General features: G+C 35.0%; 2 protein-coding genes across 2 annotated transcripts; both read right to left on the reverse strand.

Annotated features, from left to right (window-relative positions):
• Positions 1-6: 6 nt before the first annotated feature.
• On the reverse strand, positions 7-4,205 carry LOC111702446 (uncharacterized). Its single transcript, XM_023474137.1, has 3 exons — positions 3,913-4,205; positions 3,531-3,767; positions 7-448 (listed from the first exon to the last, which is right to left on the reverse strand). The coding sequence occupies exons 1-3, from the start codon at positions 4,073-4,075 to the stop codon at positions 300-302; spliced, it is 549 nt and encodes a 182-aa protein (XP_023329905.1). The 5' UTR covers positions 4,076-4,205; the 3' UTR covers positions 7-299.
• Positions 4,206-8,292: 4,087 nt separating this feature from the next.
• On the reverse strand, positions 8,293-14,869 carry LOC111702451 (kinesin heavy chain). Its single transcript, XM_023474143.1, has 9 exons — positions 14,602-14,869; positions 14,086-14,173; positions 13,272-13,499; positions 11,508-12,988; positions 11,311-11,406; positions 10,870-10,971; positions 9,857-10,270; positions 9,174-9,266; positions 8,293-8,889 (listed from the first exon to the last, which is right to left on the reverse strand). The coding sequence occupies exons 1-9, from the start codon at positions 14,749-14,751 to the stop codon at positions 8,656-8,658; spliced, it is 2,886 nt and encodes a 961-aa protein (XP_023329911.1). The 5' UTR covers positions 14,752-14,869; the 3' UTR covers positions 8,293-8,655.
• Positions 14,870-18,600: the final 3,731 nt, after the last annotated feature.

Genomic DNA, 18,600 nt, shown 5'->3' on the forward strand with positions numbered 1-18,600 from the left:
TTTTTATAAAAAAATAAACAAAACTTGCTGAAACAAAATCTGCATTCAGAGCAAGCCAATTTTTATTAAAATACTTTGATTTTCGAGTATTTTTGTTTGTAAATTTGTCAAAAAATAAGATTGTTTTCAGGTTGATAATAAAATACAATTTTGTTTGCTCACAGGTGGAAGAGATCAGTTCTACTGTATAAAAGAGTCTTCTAAAAATGTCATACGTTCCATCTTGAGATTTCGAGAATTCTGCTCATTTGTACTGGACTGCAAACAGATCACAATTGAGTGAGGATGAGGGGGGGGGTCTAGTATTTATAGTTAGAAGGATTATACATGACGGGAGCGAAGGCGTACTCCGTGAGCTCTCGATGCTGACGCTTGAGTTTAAGATGGAAGGATGAGACGGGGATGAGTAACAAGATAATAAGAAAACTCGCAATGGCTCCTCCAAATCCTAAAAATATTCCGAGTTTTAATAAATACATTTTTTTGATGCTTTATTATTGATAATAATTAATAATAGTTATTAACAATAAATAATAATATAAAATCTATATAATAAAGCTCTTCGCTCATGTATATATATAAATATATACTTAATTTGAATAGAACTATAAAGCAATAATCAGAACAGCTATATATATATTTATATATAGTGAAACCCAGATATATGAATAAATAGCAAGAGTTTGTAACGTGAGTATCGTTGATATTATATCCTTCAGGGATAACTTTTATTGAGGGATCAAGTATTTATCCTCAAATTCAAAAGTGTCCACATTGGATATCGAGATCAAATCCATGATTACCATTAAGAGGAAAAATGACAAAAAAAATTTCGCAGATAATCTTACTCAAGAAACATAGATTTTTACCAAAAAATCGAGTTTTTTAATGTATTATCGTACATGCACTTTATGTCAAATTATGAATAAAGCTCTTCCAGTAGGGGGTGAAAAATAAAATGTTTAAAGATCAGGATTATCAAGAATAAAATTTTAAAAAAGTAAGAGATTTCTCATTTAATATAGTGGAATTAACGTATATACATTTATACATAGATAAAATATTCACAATGATTGAAATAAATCCAGTTTTTTTACACAATAAATGTATAGATAGTCAATGTAATTAGTGAATATATCATAAAGGTGTCCACTATAAAGAGACTTCAGAAGAAAAGCTCTCACTCATCAGTTTTAAACTTACGCTGGGTGATTGGATTTTGACTTAGGACAAAGTTTATGAGAAACACTAGCTCTAAAAGAGTCTCTGTACATGTATAAAGATATTTTTCCAGTATAAGGCCCTTAACTTTCAGGGGAAAATATGAATTATAATTGGCAAGGTAGTTTTTGATGTAGACCATACAAAAAAGCATTTTTATCCACTCCTCTTTCATGTCCTTAATCTTCCCTATGATGAACATTTACTTTGCTTTTCTGTTTGTTTTTTTGCATCCAATAAACGTCAAAACGGCTGAACCGATCGGGCCCAAATTTTTGTGGGACCTCACGTGAACCCAGGGAAGGTTGACGTATGATTGAATTTTCAATAATTTGTAATAGACAACCTTCAGGGTATAAATTAAGTCAGGTGAAAGCTGAAAGGTGGTAAAGGAAGCCTTTTATTTGATAGAGTTTGTCAATTCTAGAAATGATTGGGAAATTGGAATGAAACCCAGCTAAAATCCACAATTTGATGTGCAGCATGAATGGGGTTGTACATGGATTAAGGGGAGGGGGTAAAAAAATTCTAGTTCGTTTAATATTATATTGGTTCAGGGAAGTTATTTTAAATTTTATTTCGTCTTTTATAAAAATTTCTCAGAATAATTTCTAGGCATTATGGGCTGAGCTCGTTGCTATCAGGATACGGTCGAATAAACATTGGAGACTTTCATACTTATATATAATATATTCTTACAATTTTAAGTTCTTAAATTCCATCCAATTTTATGCATATCAATGTGTTCGCCCTTTAATACCGGGAGTCAGGACTTTTGTATTCTGAATCACGGGATCGGGCTTTTGTATTCTGAATCACTTTGTTGTAAATATTTGAAAATATGTTGAAAATATTTGGCCAACTAAACCAAATTACTAGAATTTTTTTTCAAACCTGAGTCGAACTTATGCAGGGTGTCCTTCGAAACATGAGAGTTGAGAGAAAGCTTTCTATGAGCGTTTTAATCTTTGAAATTATTTTAGTACACAATTTTCCGGTCGTCTCTCTATACCGTCATTTTATTGGGACACCCTGTATATTATTTTAATCCATTCCGCAGTAAATTCTCTACAGTGATAACCAATAACAAGAGGAAGAAATTAAACTTTTGTTTTATTTTAAATTGATAAGATATTTAGAGTGCACATTGTAATTTATTAAAAACTGATAATTTTGTCAAATTTTTGTTGAATCTGAAATTGAAAAGACTTCAGGCATGTTACAAGTTACAGAGAACCAAGTAATACAAGAAAATTAACCTTTTTGTGTCAATTTTAATATTTGCTAACTATTCTCTTTAACATTAAGACTCTCCGACCCCCCCCCCCTTTAAAAAATAAAATATCAAACTATAACATCAATTAATCTAAACCTACTCTATTTCCTTACTAATTTTGTTTCTTATTATTAAAGGGGCCGAAAAGAAGGATTAATTGTTTTTGTCTCGTTTTTGAGGTTTTATTGTTGAGAATTTAAAAAAATTTCTTCTGAAAAAAATTTGTTTATTTCTATTTGGCGTTAAAACGATGGTGTTAAAACGATGTTGTTTAAACGATGTTGTTAAAACGTTCGTGTTTAAACGATGTTGTTTAAACGATGTTGTTAAAACGGTGGTGTTTAAACGATGTTGTTAAAACGATGGTGTTAAAACGATGTTGTTAAAACGATGGTGTTAAAACGATGGTATTAAAGCGATCGTTTTTTGGTTCGTTTTTCCCTTATATTTTTTCTTTATAGGACAAACAAATAAAGCAAGATTTGAATTAATAAAATCTATCTTTTACAGAAAACATCTTAAGTTTTATTAAAGGAACTGAGTTTTTGTCGCAAACTCTACTTTTCTAATCTCCATATCTTTGCTACCCAATGTCGTAGACCTTTAATACTTCAAACTATGAATTCTGTTAGACCAAATAATCTAAGTTTGAAATATCAAAGATTTACATAATCAGATTATAGGGATTAGTCAATTTGAGTTTGTGACAAAAACTCAGTTCCTTTGTTTAAAATCTAACCAAAGCGATTAACTACCCTACTGACGGGTCGTGTGAAAACACAAGATACAATGAGAACCATAAAACATTGGAATAGGGAGACGACATTAGAGCAATATTTAAGTGTATTAAATAATGTTACAAAGTTTCTAAATACTTAAATCACTAATTTAGTTAAATGGGCTTGTTAAAAATGCAAATTTGTTATGTATCATGGTCATTGAACTTTTTAAAGCTATATTTGATTCTAAAAGTCGTCTTCTTATTTTATTTTTTTAGGTAATCACTGTAATTAGAACATTACGGGTTACGTACCGACATAGTCAGCAAAGGGTAGAGAACACCAATAACAGCTCCGCATCCCGTATCTACTCCAGTCTATATAACCATGATACTTGAGCAGGTTGTATGCATACCAGACCCAGTACATGATGATCAGCAGGATCTTCCAGACGATCCAAAATAGAACGATCTCCTTACTGTACTGTTTAGCTCCACCGATTAAACAAAGGTTTGCCAGCAGGCTAAGAATAGAAGCAACAAATGCAGGGCCTGAACAAACAGAATTTTATTGTTCTACGAGTTTTTAACAAATCTTATTTTTAAGGACTTCTTAACCCCACCCTAAAGGGTAGGCAAGCCTTAAGGGGGGGGGGGGGCTGGATGCACTTCTAATGTAATTAATTCCAATTTTTACCTATATCTTCCCAGTTAGGTGCGTAGGTATCTTGTGTTTGAATTGCTAAAGAATCCCCGAAAAGCATGAACAAGCAGAATCCTATCCCTGCCACGGATAGAAGGAGTAGAATACATCCTATACTCATACAATAGTTCTTTAGGCAGGGTAAACTACACGACATTTTCAGATCTTAGGCCAGTTCTCCATAAACACCTAGTTCTTGGGGCCTGGTTTACACCTATATGCAATGCATATGTTTGTACGAATAGCTGTTTTATGTTTACATTTACCGTAACATAATTTGGTAGTGCAAGACTGAACCTGAAATTCTGACGAATAGGAGACCTAGTTTTATATCTTTGCCCTACCCGAGCTGTAACCTCCTCTCTCATTGGTGGATAGATCCCAATCAGGAATACGTAAAAAATAAAATATTGTTTACTTTCATCTTGAAAAGCTGCTTATACAATAAACAAAAAGGTCGTCTGCTTATAAGTATAATAGGTGACATCTAAATACATTCATATAGGCAATATTGGGGGTAATTATTGTTGTAATTTCTACACCATTAATTAATTAAATAATTTACATGATTGTATGTTAATTAATTCAAATCTAAACATCATGCATTAATTGGCAGGATTCGTGGGAGGTAAAGATCTGAGGCCAAATTGCAGGGGTATACAGAAATATGTTCAGGGAGGCATCACAGCCATATGACACTCCAGGGGGTGGGAGCCTCCCAGCCATATGACACTCCAGGGGGTGGGGGCCTCCAAGCCGGCCATATGACACTCCAGGGGGTGGGGGTGCATTTTTTGATGCATAATTTCTCCCGAAAATTATGGTTTTCACTTTTGTGTGAAGGGGTCGGGGTGGCTTAAGCCGAACGCCCCCATCAAACATATAGCGATTGCTAACCTGTCATATATCCATGGGTAAATAGTTACTATAACGAGTGACTGTTAGTTTCAGGTATACGCCCCTGAAGGTGGGTAGCGTGATGAATTCCTTAATTTCTCTTTCCTGAATCCCCGGATGTAACTTATTTTAATTATGCACTACAACTGCAAGGCCAAATTAAAATATTTTTGGTTTTCCCATATTTGTACCTGAATTCTTGCCAACTCAAAAAACTTTGAAGTATTTTAGAAATGCTACGAAACAGGCACAGGGGGGCACATGGGAATGATCCCTCCCCCCTTTCCCCCCAAAAGGGGGCAGCACATTAACTAAGACAAAAAAGAAGAAAATGAAAAAATGAAAAGAAGGAAAAAAATTTGAGAAACTTGGCAAAAAATCCTATTTTTGTTTTCAATATTAAGTGTTAGGGATTATGTTTTCTTCAAATTAAAGAAAAACTGAGCAATTGCATCTCTGAAATAAATTATTTGGAAATTTGGGAAATTTCTATACTGTCTCATTCGGAATGAGTTCGTCTTATAAAATGATAGGATTTAAAATCATTTTTTTTAATTTTCAGAAATTTATCCATTTCCCTTCTTTTACAGTAATTTGGTAACCTAATAATTTGGTAACCTGACAATTTGGTAACCAACAATTTGCTAACCTAACAATTTGGCTAGGTTAGGTTAAGACGATTTCTGGGTCGAATGCTGCGGCTAGGACAGGCTAGGGGGCCGAGAACTGTGGTCATATTTATCCAAATACAATGATATCCGGTATGTAGGGTTAGGTTAGGTTAAGACAATTTCTGGGCCTAACGCTCTGGCTAGGGGGCAGAGCGCTGCAGTCATATTTATTATACTAAAAAGTGTAGTGGTCCACAGAAAAAAAGCGAAAAACGTATACGACCTTTGTTAAAAAATACAATGGTCCGCAGAGATAAGTGGAAAAAGAGGACAATTGTTAAAAAATACAGAAAAAAGTTGAAAACGACGTTTGTTTAACAAAACATTAGTCCACAGAAAATAAATATACAAACAATGATTGTGATAACGTAAGTTTCAATTTAAAAAATTGTTAGTTACCAAATTGTTAAGTTACCAAATTGTTAGTTACCAAATTGTTAGTTACCAAATTGTCAAGTTACCGAATTATTAGCTACCAAATTGTTAGTTACCAAAATGTTAGTTACCAAAAATCCGCCCATCCCCCTGACCTCCTGAAAAATTGCTTTTATCCGAATTATTTTTTATTCTCCATGACTTAAAGGAGACAATTCCCAAAAACCTACGGTGTCAAACGTTTACGTTATTTAAAATTTTATTTTTCGTCAGTTTTCTTTGGTAAATAATACAAACAAAAAAATCAAGAAATTTCGTTAAGGAACAGTTTGAAAAGTCGTTCTTGCTAGAGTCAAAATTTTGCGAAGCGTAATAAGCAAACTGAGATGATCTTAGAGTTTATTTTGAAATGAGGATTTTTGATAATAAAGACGACATTTTCATATTTTCCTGAAATGTTCGAAAATCAAACGCCAGCGAAAATTATTAAAAAAAAGTCAAAAATATTATGAAATATTAACTATATACGAATGCATCGAAAAATAATCGATGACTTCTGTTTGTAATATCTGAATGATTTGTTTACGATCCGAGTTGACTGTTGCATCTTTCCGAATTTGTATTGACGCTGCGTTTTTCGGTTGGAGTCGTTTTTAACAATTTTCTCCTTATAGACGCAGCAGAAAGAAGTAAGATTAGTAGCGATCAAAAGCGCTTTTTTATCCCATTAAGCCTATACCCCCTTTCATTTTTCGCGAACACTCCCTTTAACCTTCAAATTTATAGAATAATAGACCTTATTAAGATCTCAATCTTCGTGGGTAACTTTTTATCTACAACGTAATATGGTTGATAATTCAGCTAAAAGCTTACTACATACTTCTACATCAAATCCCGATATGATGATTATCTATGCACAAGAACTGTTGATGCTATCTAAATCCAGCCTTTCAGAAGTCCTGATCAACAGTTCATTGCCTGGCAGAAATTCTCATAATAGTCCCACTGGGACTGCTGAGAATCACCACAGAAGTAAGTAAGAACTCCTAGAATTCCAGGTAGGATTATAGCAGGATCTTCAGTGTGGTCATTTGTAGCATCTTTGGATTAGATGATGTTATCCAGTCCATTCTAGAATAATTTTACAGTTCTGCTCTCTTTCAGTTCAGTTGGCAATCTATATCCAGGGTTCAACTACCCTGTTTGAGAAAAAGTTACTCATTACATCAGTCCTTGTTGGTCTCCTAACTTGGTTTAAATAATAATAATCATAATAATGTCTTGAAAGCTCATTCCCAACAGTTTCAAACCATATACTGCTATCCATATTTATTTGTACCAATTTTTTTCTTTACTGTTGCTCATTAAAATTGTGGACATCGAAAACACTGCTTTCCACCCTCAATAAACTTAATGATTAAATTTGAAAAATGTTGTTCATACACAGTAAAAATAAATAAGAATAAACGATTGCACAATAATTATGAACTTTGGACGCGCTGAAGTGGATCCCAGGGGTGTATATTTTTCAGAATTACCCCCCGGGGTGGAATGGGGGTTGTTTTTTGATGACGGGGGGGGNATACTTTTTGCCCAAAAAGCGAAAAAAACGAAAAAAAATATAAATGCATATTAAAATTGATTTATTTTATAAGTTTTTTTAAAAATTAAAACATGACTTTTATTTTAATTATATTTGTTTCAGATCCTATTGGTCAAAGGTCATTCTCCTCGCCAGCCGCGGATTTCTTGACACGAGACGGCAGATCCTGGTCTATCTATTTCGGAGCTTGTGAAAAAACTCCTCCAGCTCCTTGAAATACTGCCTGGAATACTCCATACTCTCGTTTAAGGAGTGGAGGCGGCGGGATTTCTCCTGAACCTCCTCCTTTAGCTTTTTGTGGTCGCGCTTTAGCTGTTCGCTGGTCTCCTTAAGATAGTCCAGCTCGTTCCTGAGCTGAGCCACCTCCTCCTGGTGCTGCTCACGCTGCTGAAATTTAGATAATATTAAAATCTATGAATATCAAAAAACATGGCAGTAGCAAGACGACTCGAAAGTCGTTATTGAACTTTTAATTCATTTGTGACATTCAGTCGTCAACGTACTTTCACATTTTATGATTATGAATACAGGGATGTTTAAAATACAGGGATGTATAAAAAACGAAGAAATACTTTTTTTGCTTAATTCAGAAAAATGACAATATGGTTCAGAAAATGAATTAATTAACAAAATGAAGTAAATGAAGTAAACATATTCAAAAAACCCTAAAAAATTGATTTATTTCCTAAGTTTTCAAAAATTAAAACAAGACTTTTGTTTCAATATATATGTTTTAACCCTATTGGTCAATGGTCATTTATCCGATTAGTCAATCTAACTGCCTTCTTATCCCTTCCCTTTATAGACCGACTTAATATTAATAATAAATGTTGTAATAAAATCATTTATTAAGGATTAAAATATTAAGCAAATAAATATTGTGCATATAATTAAAAGGCTAAAGATCCCATGAAAAAAACCTCTTTGGCTGGATTTAAGTCACTGTACAACTTGATAAACATAATATTTCACCTTGAAATTAATATAATTGGTAAGTGCATTTACTGCAGGACTCAAGACTAAGGGTTCCCACAAATTAAAACCATTTCTAACCCATAAGAGAATATCTCCCTGAAGTTTAAGTCAACTAAAAGATTACAAAAATAAAATGCAAATCGTCCAATAGTTTTGCATGAAGGATGGAGCTGAACAGAATTATTAATATCACTAATTAGTTCCACCTCTGGTTATTTAAGGCTTGGGAACCGGAGGCTGTCCTCCCTTTATACCTGGCCTCACTACAGCTGGGGCAGCTAGGCCGGGGTGGTGACCGGCACGGATAGGTTTAGCGATCTGAGCAGCGTGACCTCGCTTCTGCAGGTTCTTCTGTCTAACGGCCTCCTTGATCCTGTCGACCTCATATTGGTATCTCTTCCTGTCCCTCATAGCTCCTTCCTTAGCCTCCTTCAGAGCAGTTTCTAAGGCCTGTAAATAACAGAGGTTAATTTTTAAAAAAACTAAAATTAAAAACTTTTCTAAGATAAATTTCCACTTTTTGACGTTTCACAAAAATCGTGTTAAACGTGAACCACAAAAAAAACATTTTTGCTCTACATCAGTTTAAGCGGACGTTTGAAAAAATAAAAAATAAAAAATTTAAAAAATGTAACCAAATTTAAATTTCAATAACTTTATTAGCATATTATACATTAATCTAATAAAAGCTCTCCCTGGCTCCAGTTTAAGCCGTTTGTTTCATTAAATTTTACCTTCACACGTTCCATGGTAGCTCGGAGTCTTTTCTCTAACTTCGGGAGTTCACATCTTAGATCTGCGTTATCCCTCACCAACTGTTTGTGAACCTAAACCAAACATCTTTTAACAATTTGTTTAATTTGTTTAATTGATTTATTATCAAATAACTAATTATGTCCACTCCCCCCTCCAACAAACTACCCCGATTCCACATACACACCCCTCCCCCGTATATATAGAGAAGTTTTAATCAATTTCTACCATGCAACGAAAACAGTGATATATTTTCAAAGCAAATATTTCCCCTTTAAAAAAATCTACGGTTTCCCTTCGAAAGCAATGTTTACGCGGAAACTTCATTAGAGGTTTATCGCTTCACTTTGGGAAAATAAAGGATTTAGCGGGAGAAAAAGATGAATTTTGGTGGAAAGGAAAACTTGACAAAAAAGCCAAATTTTTCATTTTTCATTTTCCATTTTCCATCCCCCGCCACTCATAGTTCTAAGCTATTAACTTTAAACTTTGATATTTTAACGAAGCAATTGACATGAAATTTAATGAGCTTTGTGATAAAGAATGTAGGGGAACTGAATGATGTAACAGAATGCATCTCAGTAACGTTTGAATGCAAGCATTTTATAAACCAAGTTTGGGAAACATATGATCGACAAAGGGACATAATTCAAAATACTTTTACCTTTGTAAGCTGGTCAAGATTATTTTCTAAAAATGAAATTTTCTGTTTCTGAGCTAAACTGCCTCCTGCATCCTCATTCTCCTCTCCAGCCGCGGATTTCTTGACACGAGACTGCAGATCCTGGACAAACAACTTCCGGAGATTGTGAAGAGTTTGCAGCTCCTTGGCCACCGTCTCCTCCAGCCCCTTGAGATCCTGCCTGGCCTGCTCCCTTCTCTCATTTAAGGAGATCATCTCCTGGAGGCGGCGGGATTTCTCCTGCTCCTCCTCCTTTAGCTTCTCATGGTCGCGCTGCAGCTGTTCGCTGGCGAGGGAGAGAGCCTGGTTAGAATCCTTGAGATCGTCCACGGCGGACTGTTTCTCCGTAATCTCGTTCCTCAGCTGAGCCACCTGCTTTTGGTGCTGCTCACGGTGCTGAAATTTAAATAATATTAAAATCTATGAATAAAAAATATTTAAAAATATTTTTAACTACAGGGTGTCCCACGAAATATGACAGTAGCAAGACGACTTGAAAGTCGTTATTGAACTTTAAATTTATTTGCGACATTCAGTAGTCAACGTACTTTTATATTTATGATGCTTGAAACAATAACCACGAAATTCTCCTAGTCCTGTCCTATTGTGCTGTCATTATTACCTGAGATATTAGGAATTTCAATTTTAATAAATAAAACCAAAAATTGTTGAAATCAGAACATAATTCTTCGGTATTATTGAAAGCACAAAAAGGCAGACCACATCTTGGAAATTTCAAAACTATGTGTATTTTGTAATTATAAATTAAATTAAGTTAACGAATAAATCCCGCAAGTTATTTCAAAGATCAAAAACAACCTTCAATTCGTCTTCTCACTGTCATGTTTCGTGGGCCGTATTTATTACTACTTAACCAGAAGGTTAAGAGAAATTAATTGAATTGAGGGGGAACCCTAGCCGAGGGCTTACAAGACCTTTTAGGTTTTTTTAAACCTTAATAGTGTCGAGTTGAACGGGAGATTTAATAAACGAACCTGAGCAAGTTGTTCCTCTAAAGCTTCCTTGATGTTGGCTTCCTTCTGCTGCTGTTCACTAGCAACTGCATGCATCTGCTCGGATGCCTTCAATTGAGTAACCTGAAAATAATCATAAAATAAATCATTTTTACCCTTTTTGTAAATTAACAGACTAAAAATATGTTATAACATGTGTAGAGGTTTTAATACTTCTGGACTTGGAGACGGTTTTCTAAAAAATTCTTTCGACTTCAAAAGAAAAAATACAAAAGTTCGTAAGGTCGAGAAATAATCATATTTTACTAAAATTCAGAAAAAAATGAAAACACAAATTTAAAAATACTCTTCAATTACCCTACAGAAAAATTCAAAATTCAAACTATCGTTTTATTTGTCATAATTGAGTGTTTCCCGAAATTTTCCAAAAATTGAAAATGAAATGTGATAACTAAAAATTACCTCCTCCTGAAGAGCGTCCAAAGCTTCTTCTAACTGTCGTTTTTTAGTTTCTCCTTCCTTCATACTCTCATTCAGATTCTTCATCTTAGCCTCGTGCTAAATATTTAAAAAAGTTAGTTTATCGTGTTTACAATAGCAAACATGTTGTTAACTAAACTAATAGGTTTATGCTGACAATTTGCATTAGATATTCTCACCTGAACAATAGTTAATCTACATTCACTCAAATCCTTCTCCATCTCCTCGTTCTTCTTGTTCGCCTCGGACTGCTGCTGCTCCAGGGTTGCTGCTCTGCTCACAAGGTTTTTAGCCTCGCTCTTCATCTTACTGACAAAGAGACGAGCTACGGTAAACTCTTCCTCGACCTTGCCTTCGTTGTTAGGTTCAGGTTTCTTCAGATCTTGATTCTTAGCAATCACAGTTCCAACTTCTCCGAGGTCGGTGAGAAGAGACCGGAGCATCTCTGAGGTTCGTTTCCGTTGATTCTGCTGAGCTTCCTTGCAAGACTGGAGCTCTGACGAGGCAGAGTTCAGCTGCGACTGCTTCTGGCTCAACTCGTCGCTGATAGTGTTGTATTCTCGACTCTTGGTCTCAGCTTCCTGAGACTTCTGGTCGTAGTTTACAGCAAGCTCTTCTAGAGCCTGGAGAACCTCCTTAACCTCCTCCTTTGCGGACTCGTTTTCTGCTTGAATCTTTGTCATCTCCTTAGTAAGCGCCTCATAGTCCCGGCGTGTAGCACCGATCAGTTCTTCTTGCTCCATCATCTGCTCCTTTAGTTTCTCGACCAGCTGACTTTGCTCCTGGATCTCGTCATCCTTCTCATCCAACATCTGGTACATACGTTCTCTCTCCTCTTGGAGTTTATTCCTCTCCTCTAAACTAATCTGACTGGTTCCAAGATCAAGAACAGCTGACGGTTTGTCTAACTTGAGCTCCTGAGGAGCAGCAGAAACACTCTCATCCATCTCTGCGAAGTTAAGCTGCTCATCGGCAGATACAGTCTGCCCAGCTCTCCATCTCTTCAACTCCTCCTCTAGCTTATCTATCTTTATCTTCATCCTTCCATTTTTCTCTCTCTCCTTCTCATACCTCTTCTTCCACTCATCAGCTGTCAACTCTTCGTTTACGGCAACAACGTTCTTGATCGTCTTAGCTCTTTTACCGAAGTCAAGAGTACCCTTAGTCTCGGCTTCGTTAAAGCTGGCCGGGGAAGCACAAATTACGATTGTAGTTTTAGCGTTTCCTCCCAAGCTCTCCTGCAAGATCCTGGTGAGTTTACTGTCTCTGTAGGGGATATGAGACTTGTTACCGTCGGCCAGAGCAGCAATAACGTTACCTAGAGCTGACAGAGATTTATTGATGTTCTTTGCTTCTTCTAATCCCATTCCTTCTACTCCGGTCTTACCAACCTTCTCACTACCCGCTAGATCCACAAGATAGAGCTTTCCGCTCAACTTCTTCTGATTCTCCAGGTTCTCCTGCTTCACGTTGATCAAGAATACACTGTGGGACCTGGAGCTGTGCTCGTTCATGTTTGTCACAGCAACGTGTCGGTTTGATTTTCCCTCCTCGATGACCTCGAAGACCTCCTCGGGGCTTGAGACGAACCTCTCGGTTGCCCCCTTCACGTACACGGCTCGGTCCTTATCCTCGTGAACTGCTAGGTTCACCTTTGAAGCTGAAAAGAGTTTAAATCAATCAATTGTATTGTTTATTTTCATAAAAACAAACTTTTAACCCAACAATAGGTGAAAGAAAATCTCCATACAAATATATAGCAAACAATTTATTCACTTCAAAAGCTTATTGAAAAAATTTACATTGACATTTAGAAGAAGAAAAAAAAGCCATATAGGTTGAGAAGCGGAGAGGAAAATTAGAATTGTAATCAAGAATTATGTAAATCAAGATTTTTGCATAAAGATAAAATTAAATAATCAAATAATTAATGATGAACTTACGATCGAGGAGATCTCTGATCTTATCCAAGTATATCTCGAAGTAGGAAACTTTAATATGGAACTCCAAGTTCTCCTCCATGGAGTAGATGTGATTGAAGATGTCGTTCACAATCCTGGGGATGATTCCTTGTTTGTTGGGGTCGTTGATGACCCCCTCCATGGTGTGGGTCTTACCACTGGAAGTCTGTCCGTAAGCGAATATTGTTCCATTATATCCACACAGTACATCTAGACATAGATATTTAGCCCAGGGTTCAAACAGTACAGTTATATAGAATGTATTAATGTATATGCTTATTAGTTCAAAATCAGTTAAACCTCAACGCAAAGCAAAATATTAGTTTTTTGTTTGTGGGAAAACAACAAATAGCAAAATCGTCTTCTAATATTTTATTTAATAGTAAACTGTTAGAAGATTTTCACGTCTCATTCTATTTTTTGTCTTAAATGGGCGAAGCTAAAGGGTAACATGCATGATTCACAACGTTTCACTTTAACCTTTTGCCTGGCCTGAGCCAAAAATGAAGGTAGTATATCTTTAATGTGATCAGTTTTAAATTACGATTTCTCTGTAAAATTGATTTGCGGATCTTTGTATCTTAGACAAAGAAGAAAATTGACATAGTTTACTCTTTTAAGAAAAGAAAAATAAAGATTTTCCTTATTTTTAATCAGATAAAGGTTTATAGGGTACCGTTGTCAACCGGCCCGTTAAGCCTTTTAAATAAAGTTCACTTGAAAATATGTTGACATTCACTTTATCTGCTATTGATCCAATATTTAGTGAATATTCCCTTAGATCTCGTAAATATACCTTTAACAATACTCTTAGCTGCAGCATCGTAGACCTGAGTCTGAGTTACATTAGGTTTTAGCACTTTATCAAATACATAAACTTTGCCCTAAAATAATAAGATTATTAAATACATAAACGCTGCCTAAAATAATAAGTTTATCAAATANAAAACGAAATTGTCTCACATTAGTTGACATATTTTCCAAGATTAGATAAAAAAGTGTAAAAACAGAAACTAAAGAACTCATAAAATTGCAGTTATTTTACTGTAAGAAAAGCACTTTATTCTAAAATTATCACTATTATTGATAATTTTGTCGGACACAAAAACTGAATTGACACTTGTGACGACAGAATACAACTGTACTGAGAGTGTACAAATTCTACGTTGCCATCTATTGTACTAGAATATATTTGCTCCTAATCCTAAGCTATAATTGGAAGTGGGTTCATTGGTTTTTAAAGCAAACGCGGTTCTTCAGAAAATATAACTCGAGAAGGAATTATTTATTTTCATAGAAGATAAAATCTTACCCCGATAGAAACACATTGGTCATCCGTGCCAGCAGGAAACTTGACGATAAACTTAGAACCAGTTTTCTCCTCTGTATGGTTGAGAGGACGAAACCGACAGATTACTCGGATTGAATCCTCGCTCGGAGGCGTCTCCTTCTCCTCCGACATTCTCCAATTTAACGATAACTAACTGGTTTAGAAATGTACAGAAGTTTAATTTGCTTAAAATAACTTTATCACTGGCAGTCCAAGCATAGTAATATTCACCTGAAAATAATCTTTATAATAAAGCTCTTCGCTAATATATATATATATATATGTTTGTATAAACATTTAAACATGTTTCTTGACTGATGAGGAACGAGAGATCCGTAACAGTTTGTATTAATAAAGATGAAAAACTGAGACTGCTCTGTATATATTTCTTCAAAGATATATTTGTATATATGTTAAATAATAGCTAGATCTAGCCAAACGATTGGACTGAATTTTTTGAGGAAACCCATGGGTATATACCCTAGGTTTAACATAAGCTATAAAATTAAAAACTTTTTCTGGCAGCGCCGGGCACTTTAGCTAGTATTTATCTATATACTATTCAGTATTCACACCGTATTAGAAGGAAAAGGGATTAGGTACTGAAGCTTAAACCTTGTTAAAACTTCCTAGATACAGATCTTTCACGCTCAGGTGGACAAGGCCATCTAAATATACAAAGTAAGATATCTTCACTTTAATCTTGAACACAAAATTTTCTTATTTATTGATATTGAATGTTAAAATGATAGAACCTAAACGCGTTTTTGGATAACATTCTTTGTAAATAACAATTCAATATACTTCACATTGAATTTTTAAGGCTAAAAAACACTCAATTTCGCCATTTTCTCAAAACTTATTGTACTTTGGTTTTGTTTTTATTTTTAGAACCGTAATTAATAAGGGATGGTAATAAATAGGTGCGCATTAGGCGCAAAGACATTTATCGGCAGTTATAGTCGAAAAAAGGTCAATTTTACACTTTGTGACACCACATTTTGTACAGGCTGCATTTGGTCTTAAAAATTGTGATAGAAGGCTGAAATTTTGCATGCAGCATCTTAATGTGATCATCCATACGAATCAAGAACACAATTTGGGATCGGAGGTCAACGACCTCCATTATGACTTCCTAAACTTTAAAATTGGGAAATTACCAATTGCTTCACACCAACTCATTCATAAAAAAATAAAACGTGTGCCAACAAAAACACAGATATTCGACCTCCGGTTTGACCTCTTCTCTATTATGCTCTCGAATATGTCAAGATCTAAGTATAGAGACTAAATAAAATGTAATGTTTAGTGTTTGATTTGATTTCATTTGATGGATCCTATTTTGTAAAAGAATGTTATTACACCCTAGCAGTAGTTTACCTCCACCTATGCATGACCTCCTCTGGAGGTTAAAATTTACTGTTACTGAAAACGGGTCGAGTTAGGTATGAAATCATATTTTTATTGATGTTCTAATTCCATTAAAATGCAACCTTTTGACGTGAAATTATTTTTAAGGTCGTTGAATATGTGAAAGATTTTATGATATGATTGGAAAACATTATTGGTGGCCGTGTAAGTTTGTTGTATGAGGAAATATGTCTCAAAATCTTGCGACTCTTCCTTTAGAGTTCTTCTGGATGCTCAGTATTAGATTTAAATCAAAACTGTCTGGAATAATCTTTTCTGGTCGAACTATTTTGAGCACCTTTATTTTGAAAAATCTAATTACTAATTCTGGGGAAAAATGCTTTTCAGAGATATCCTACTTAATTCTGTGGATGTGGACACGCAGAGGAACCCCATCAAGAACACCGCAGTGGAGAAGTGAGCCATCGGAAAATCAACATATCAACATTTTTTTACATATATCCTGAATTTTTTATACTTTGTAAACTTATTTTTCTTCGACTTTGAAAATGGACGAACTTGATTTCTCAAAATGCCGGGCCTGAATTAAAAGGATATGGTAGTAGCTAAAGACAAAAACTGCAAAATTAAGTCTCTAAGCCGAAAAATGACAACTTACAGCGTATACCAAGGAGATATTGAATAGAAGGAGGGGGCGATAGGGTTTCCGTACACTTTGCTGTGACGTTTTTGGACTGCTGCATGCTGAAGAACTAGTTTTTGCGTAACAACAATAACAATAGGCAGCCGATCTAATGTAGACAAACATGAGTTAGTAAACTGTGAAAGTAGTACTATCTTGTTAAAAATGATTGAAAAAGTTAAGGATCTTAGTTTTATACGAAAAGGACCTTATTACAGAAACATTTTCAATCAAATTCAAGGTTATCCTCCCCCCCCCCCCAGATGTCTGTTTATCATTTGTGTTATTGTTTACAATCTTTATTATTGTTGTTACGCAAAAACTAGTTCTTAAGCAGTACAAAAACGTCACAGCAAAGTATACGGAAACCCTATCGCCCCCTCCTTCTATTCAATATCTCCTTAGCGTATACCAACTTTTGAGTGTGAATAGATAAAAATGTTCGAAGAATTCGTTGAATTTGACGATGGACGAACTTGAAATCTCTAAATGCCGGCACTGTATTCAAAGGATAGGGTGAGTAGCTAGATAAAAACGTAAAAATGAGGTCTCTAAGTCGAAAAATGACAACTAACAACGTATAGAACTTTTGGAAGTTTATAGATAAAAATGTTTCCATGAATTCGTCAAATTGGACGATGGACGACCTTGAAATTAGCAAATGCCGTCACTGATTTCAAAGGATACGGTAGTTAGCTAGACAAAAACATAAAATTTAAGTCTCTAAGTCAAAAAATGACAACTAACAACTTATAGCGACTTTTGGTAGTTTATAGATGAGAATGTTCCCACGAATTCGTCAAATTGGACGATGGACGAACATGAAATTTGCAAATGCCGGCACTGATTTTAAAGAATACGGTAGTTAGCTAGACAAAAACATAAAATTTAAGTCTCTAAGTCCAAAAAAAGACAACTAAAATCGTATAGCGACTTTTGGTAGTTTATAGATGAAAATGTTCCCACGAATTCGTCAAAGTGGACGATGGACGAACTTGAAATTAGAAAATGCCGGCACTGATTTTAAATGATACGGTAGTTAGCTAGACAAAAACATAAAATTTAAGTCTCTAAGTCGAAAAATGACAACTAACAACGTATAGCGACTTTTGGGAGTTTATAGATGATAGCGACTTTTTGAGTGTGAATAGTTGATAATATTAAGACGAATTAGTCGAATTTGACGATGGACGAAATTGAAATCTCAAAATGTCGGCAATGTATTCAAAGGATATGCTAATTAGCTAGACATAACAGAAAAATGGATGAGGTAAGTAACTAGACAAAAAAACAGGATATTAGAAAAAATGATGAAGTAGTTGATGTTGATTTTCAATGATTCTGTTCTCCACGGCGGTGTACTTGATGGGGTTCCTCTGCGCGTCCACCTCCACACAGTGAAGTGGGGTATCTCTGAAAAGCATTTTTCATGAAGATTAGTAATTCTTAATTGATATTGACTGAAAGGATTTAGATTTTTCTAGATGACCAAAAATAAAGGTGGCTCAAAATCATTTAATTCAGAAAAGATAAAATTTGAGATTGAATTATATCAACTATTTAGAGGGGTTGGCGATGCAATCCGATAATTTTCGGCGACATGCAAGCCAAACAACATTGATTTTTTACGAAAATGACGAGTTTGACCATGTCGGACTTTTAGAAAGCAAACTGCCGGCTCGAACATCGAAATGCTATATAAATCTTCAATAAATGCAATTTTTGGTCATGTACAAAATTGATAGGATGGGGGGGGGGTTCAAAAATCGTTCTTTAGGAATATACCATTAAACGTGTGCCTTGACTGTCTTTTCATTTAATGTTCATGCGGATCCGGATCCTGGATCCGCACAGGAAAAAATGGATCCGAATCCAAGTCATATTTCTTCAATATTTGGTAATTTAGTAATATCCGATTTTTGGACTCC

The sequence above is a fragment of the Eurytemora carolleeae genome, unplaced genomic scaffold (genome assembly GCF_000591075.1).
Source record: "Eurytemora carolleeae unplaced genomic scaffold, Eaff_2.0 scaffold278, whole genome shotgun sequence".
Lineage (NCBI taxonomy): Eukaryota > Metazoa > Arthropoda > Copepoda > Calanoida > Temoridae > Eurytemora > Eurytemora carolleeae.

Coding starts and splice junctions, on each gene's coding strand:
- LOC111702446 (XM_023474137.1), bottom strand. CDS start 4,075: ATGTCGTGTAGTTTACCCTGCCTAAAGAACTATTGTATGAGTATAGGA. Junction 3,768..3,912: donor ACCTAACTGGGAAGATATAG/GTAAAAATTGGA, acceptor CTGTTTGTTCAG/GCCCTGCATTTGTTGCTTCT. Junction 449..3,530: donor ACCCTTTGCTGACTATGTCG/GTACGTAACCCG, acceptor GAATATTTTTAG/GATTTGGAGGAGCCATTGCG.
- LOC111702451 (XM_023474143.1), bottom strand. CDS start 14,751: ATGTCGGAGGAGAAGGAGACGCCTCCGAGCGAGGATTCAATCCGAGTA. Junction 12,989..13,271: donor GATCAGAGATCTCCTCGATC/GTAAGTTCATCA, acceptor AACTCTTTTCAG/CTTCAAAGGTGAACCTAGCA. Junction 10,271..10,869: donor TAGAGGAACAACTTGCTCAG/GTTCGTTTATTA, acceptor TTTAAATTTCAG/CACCGTGAGCAGCACCAAAA.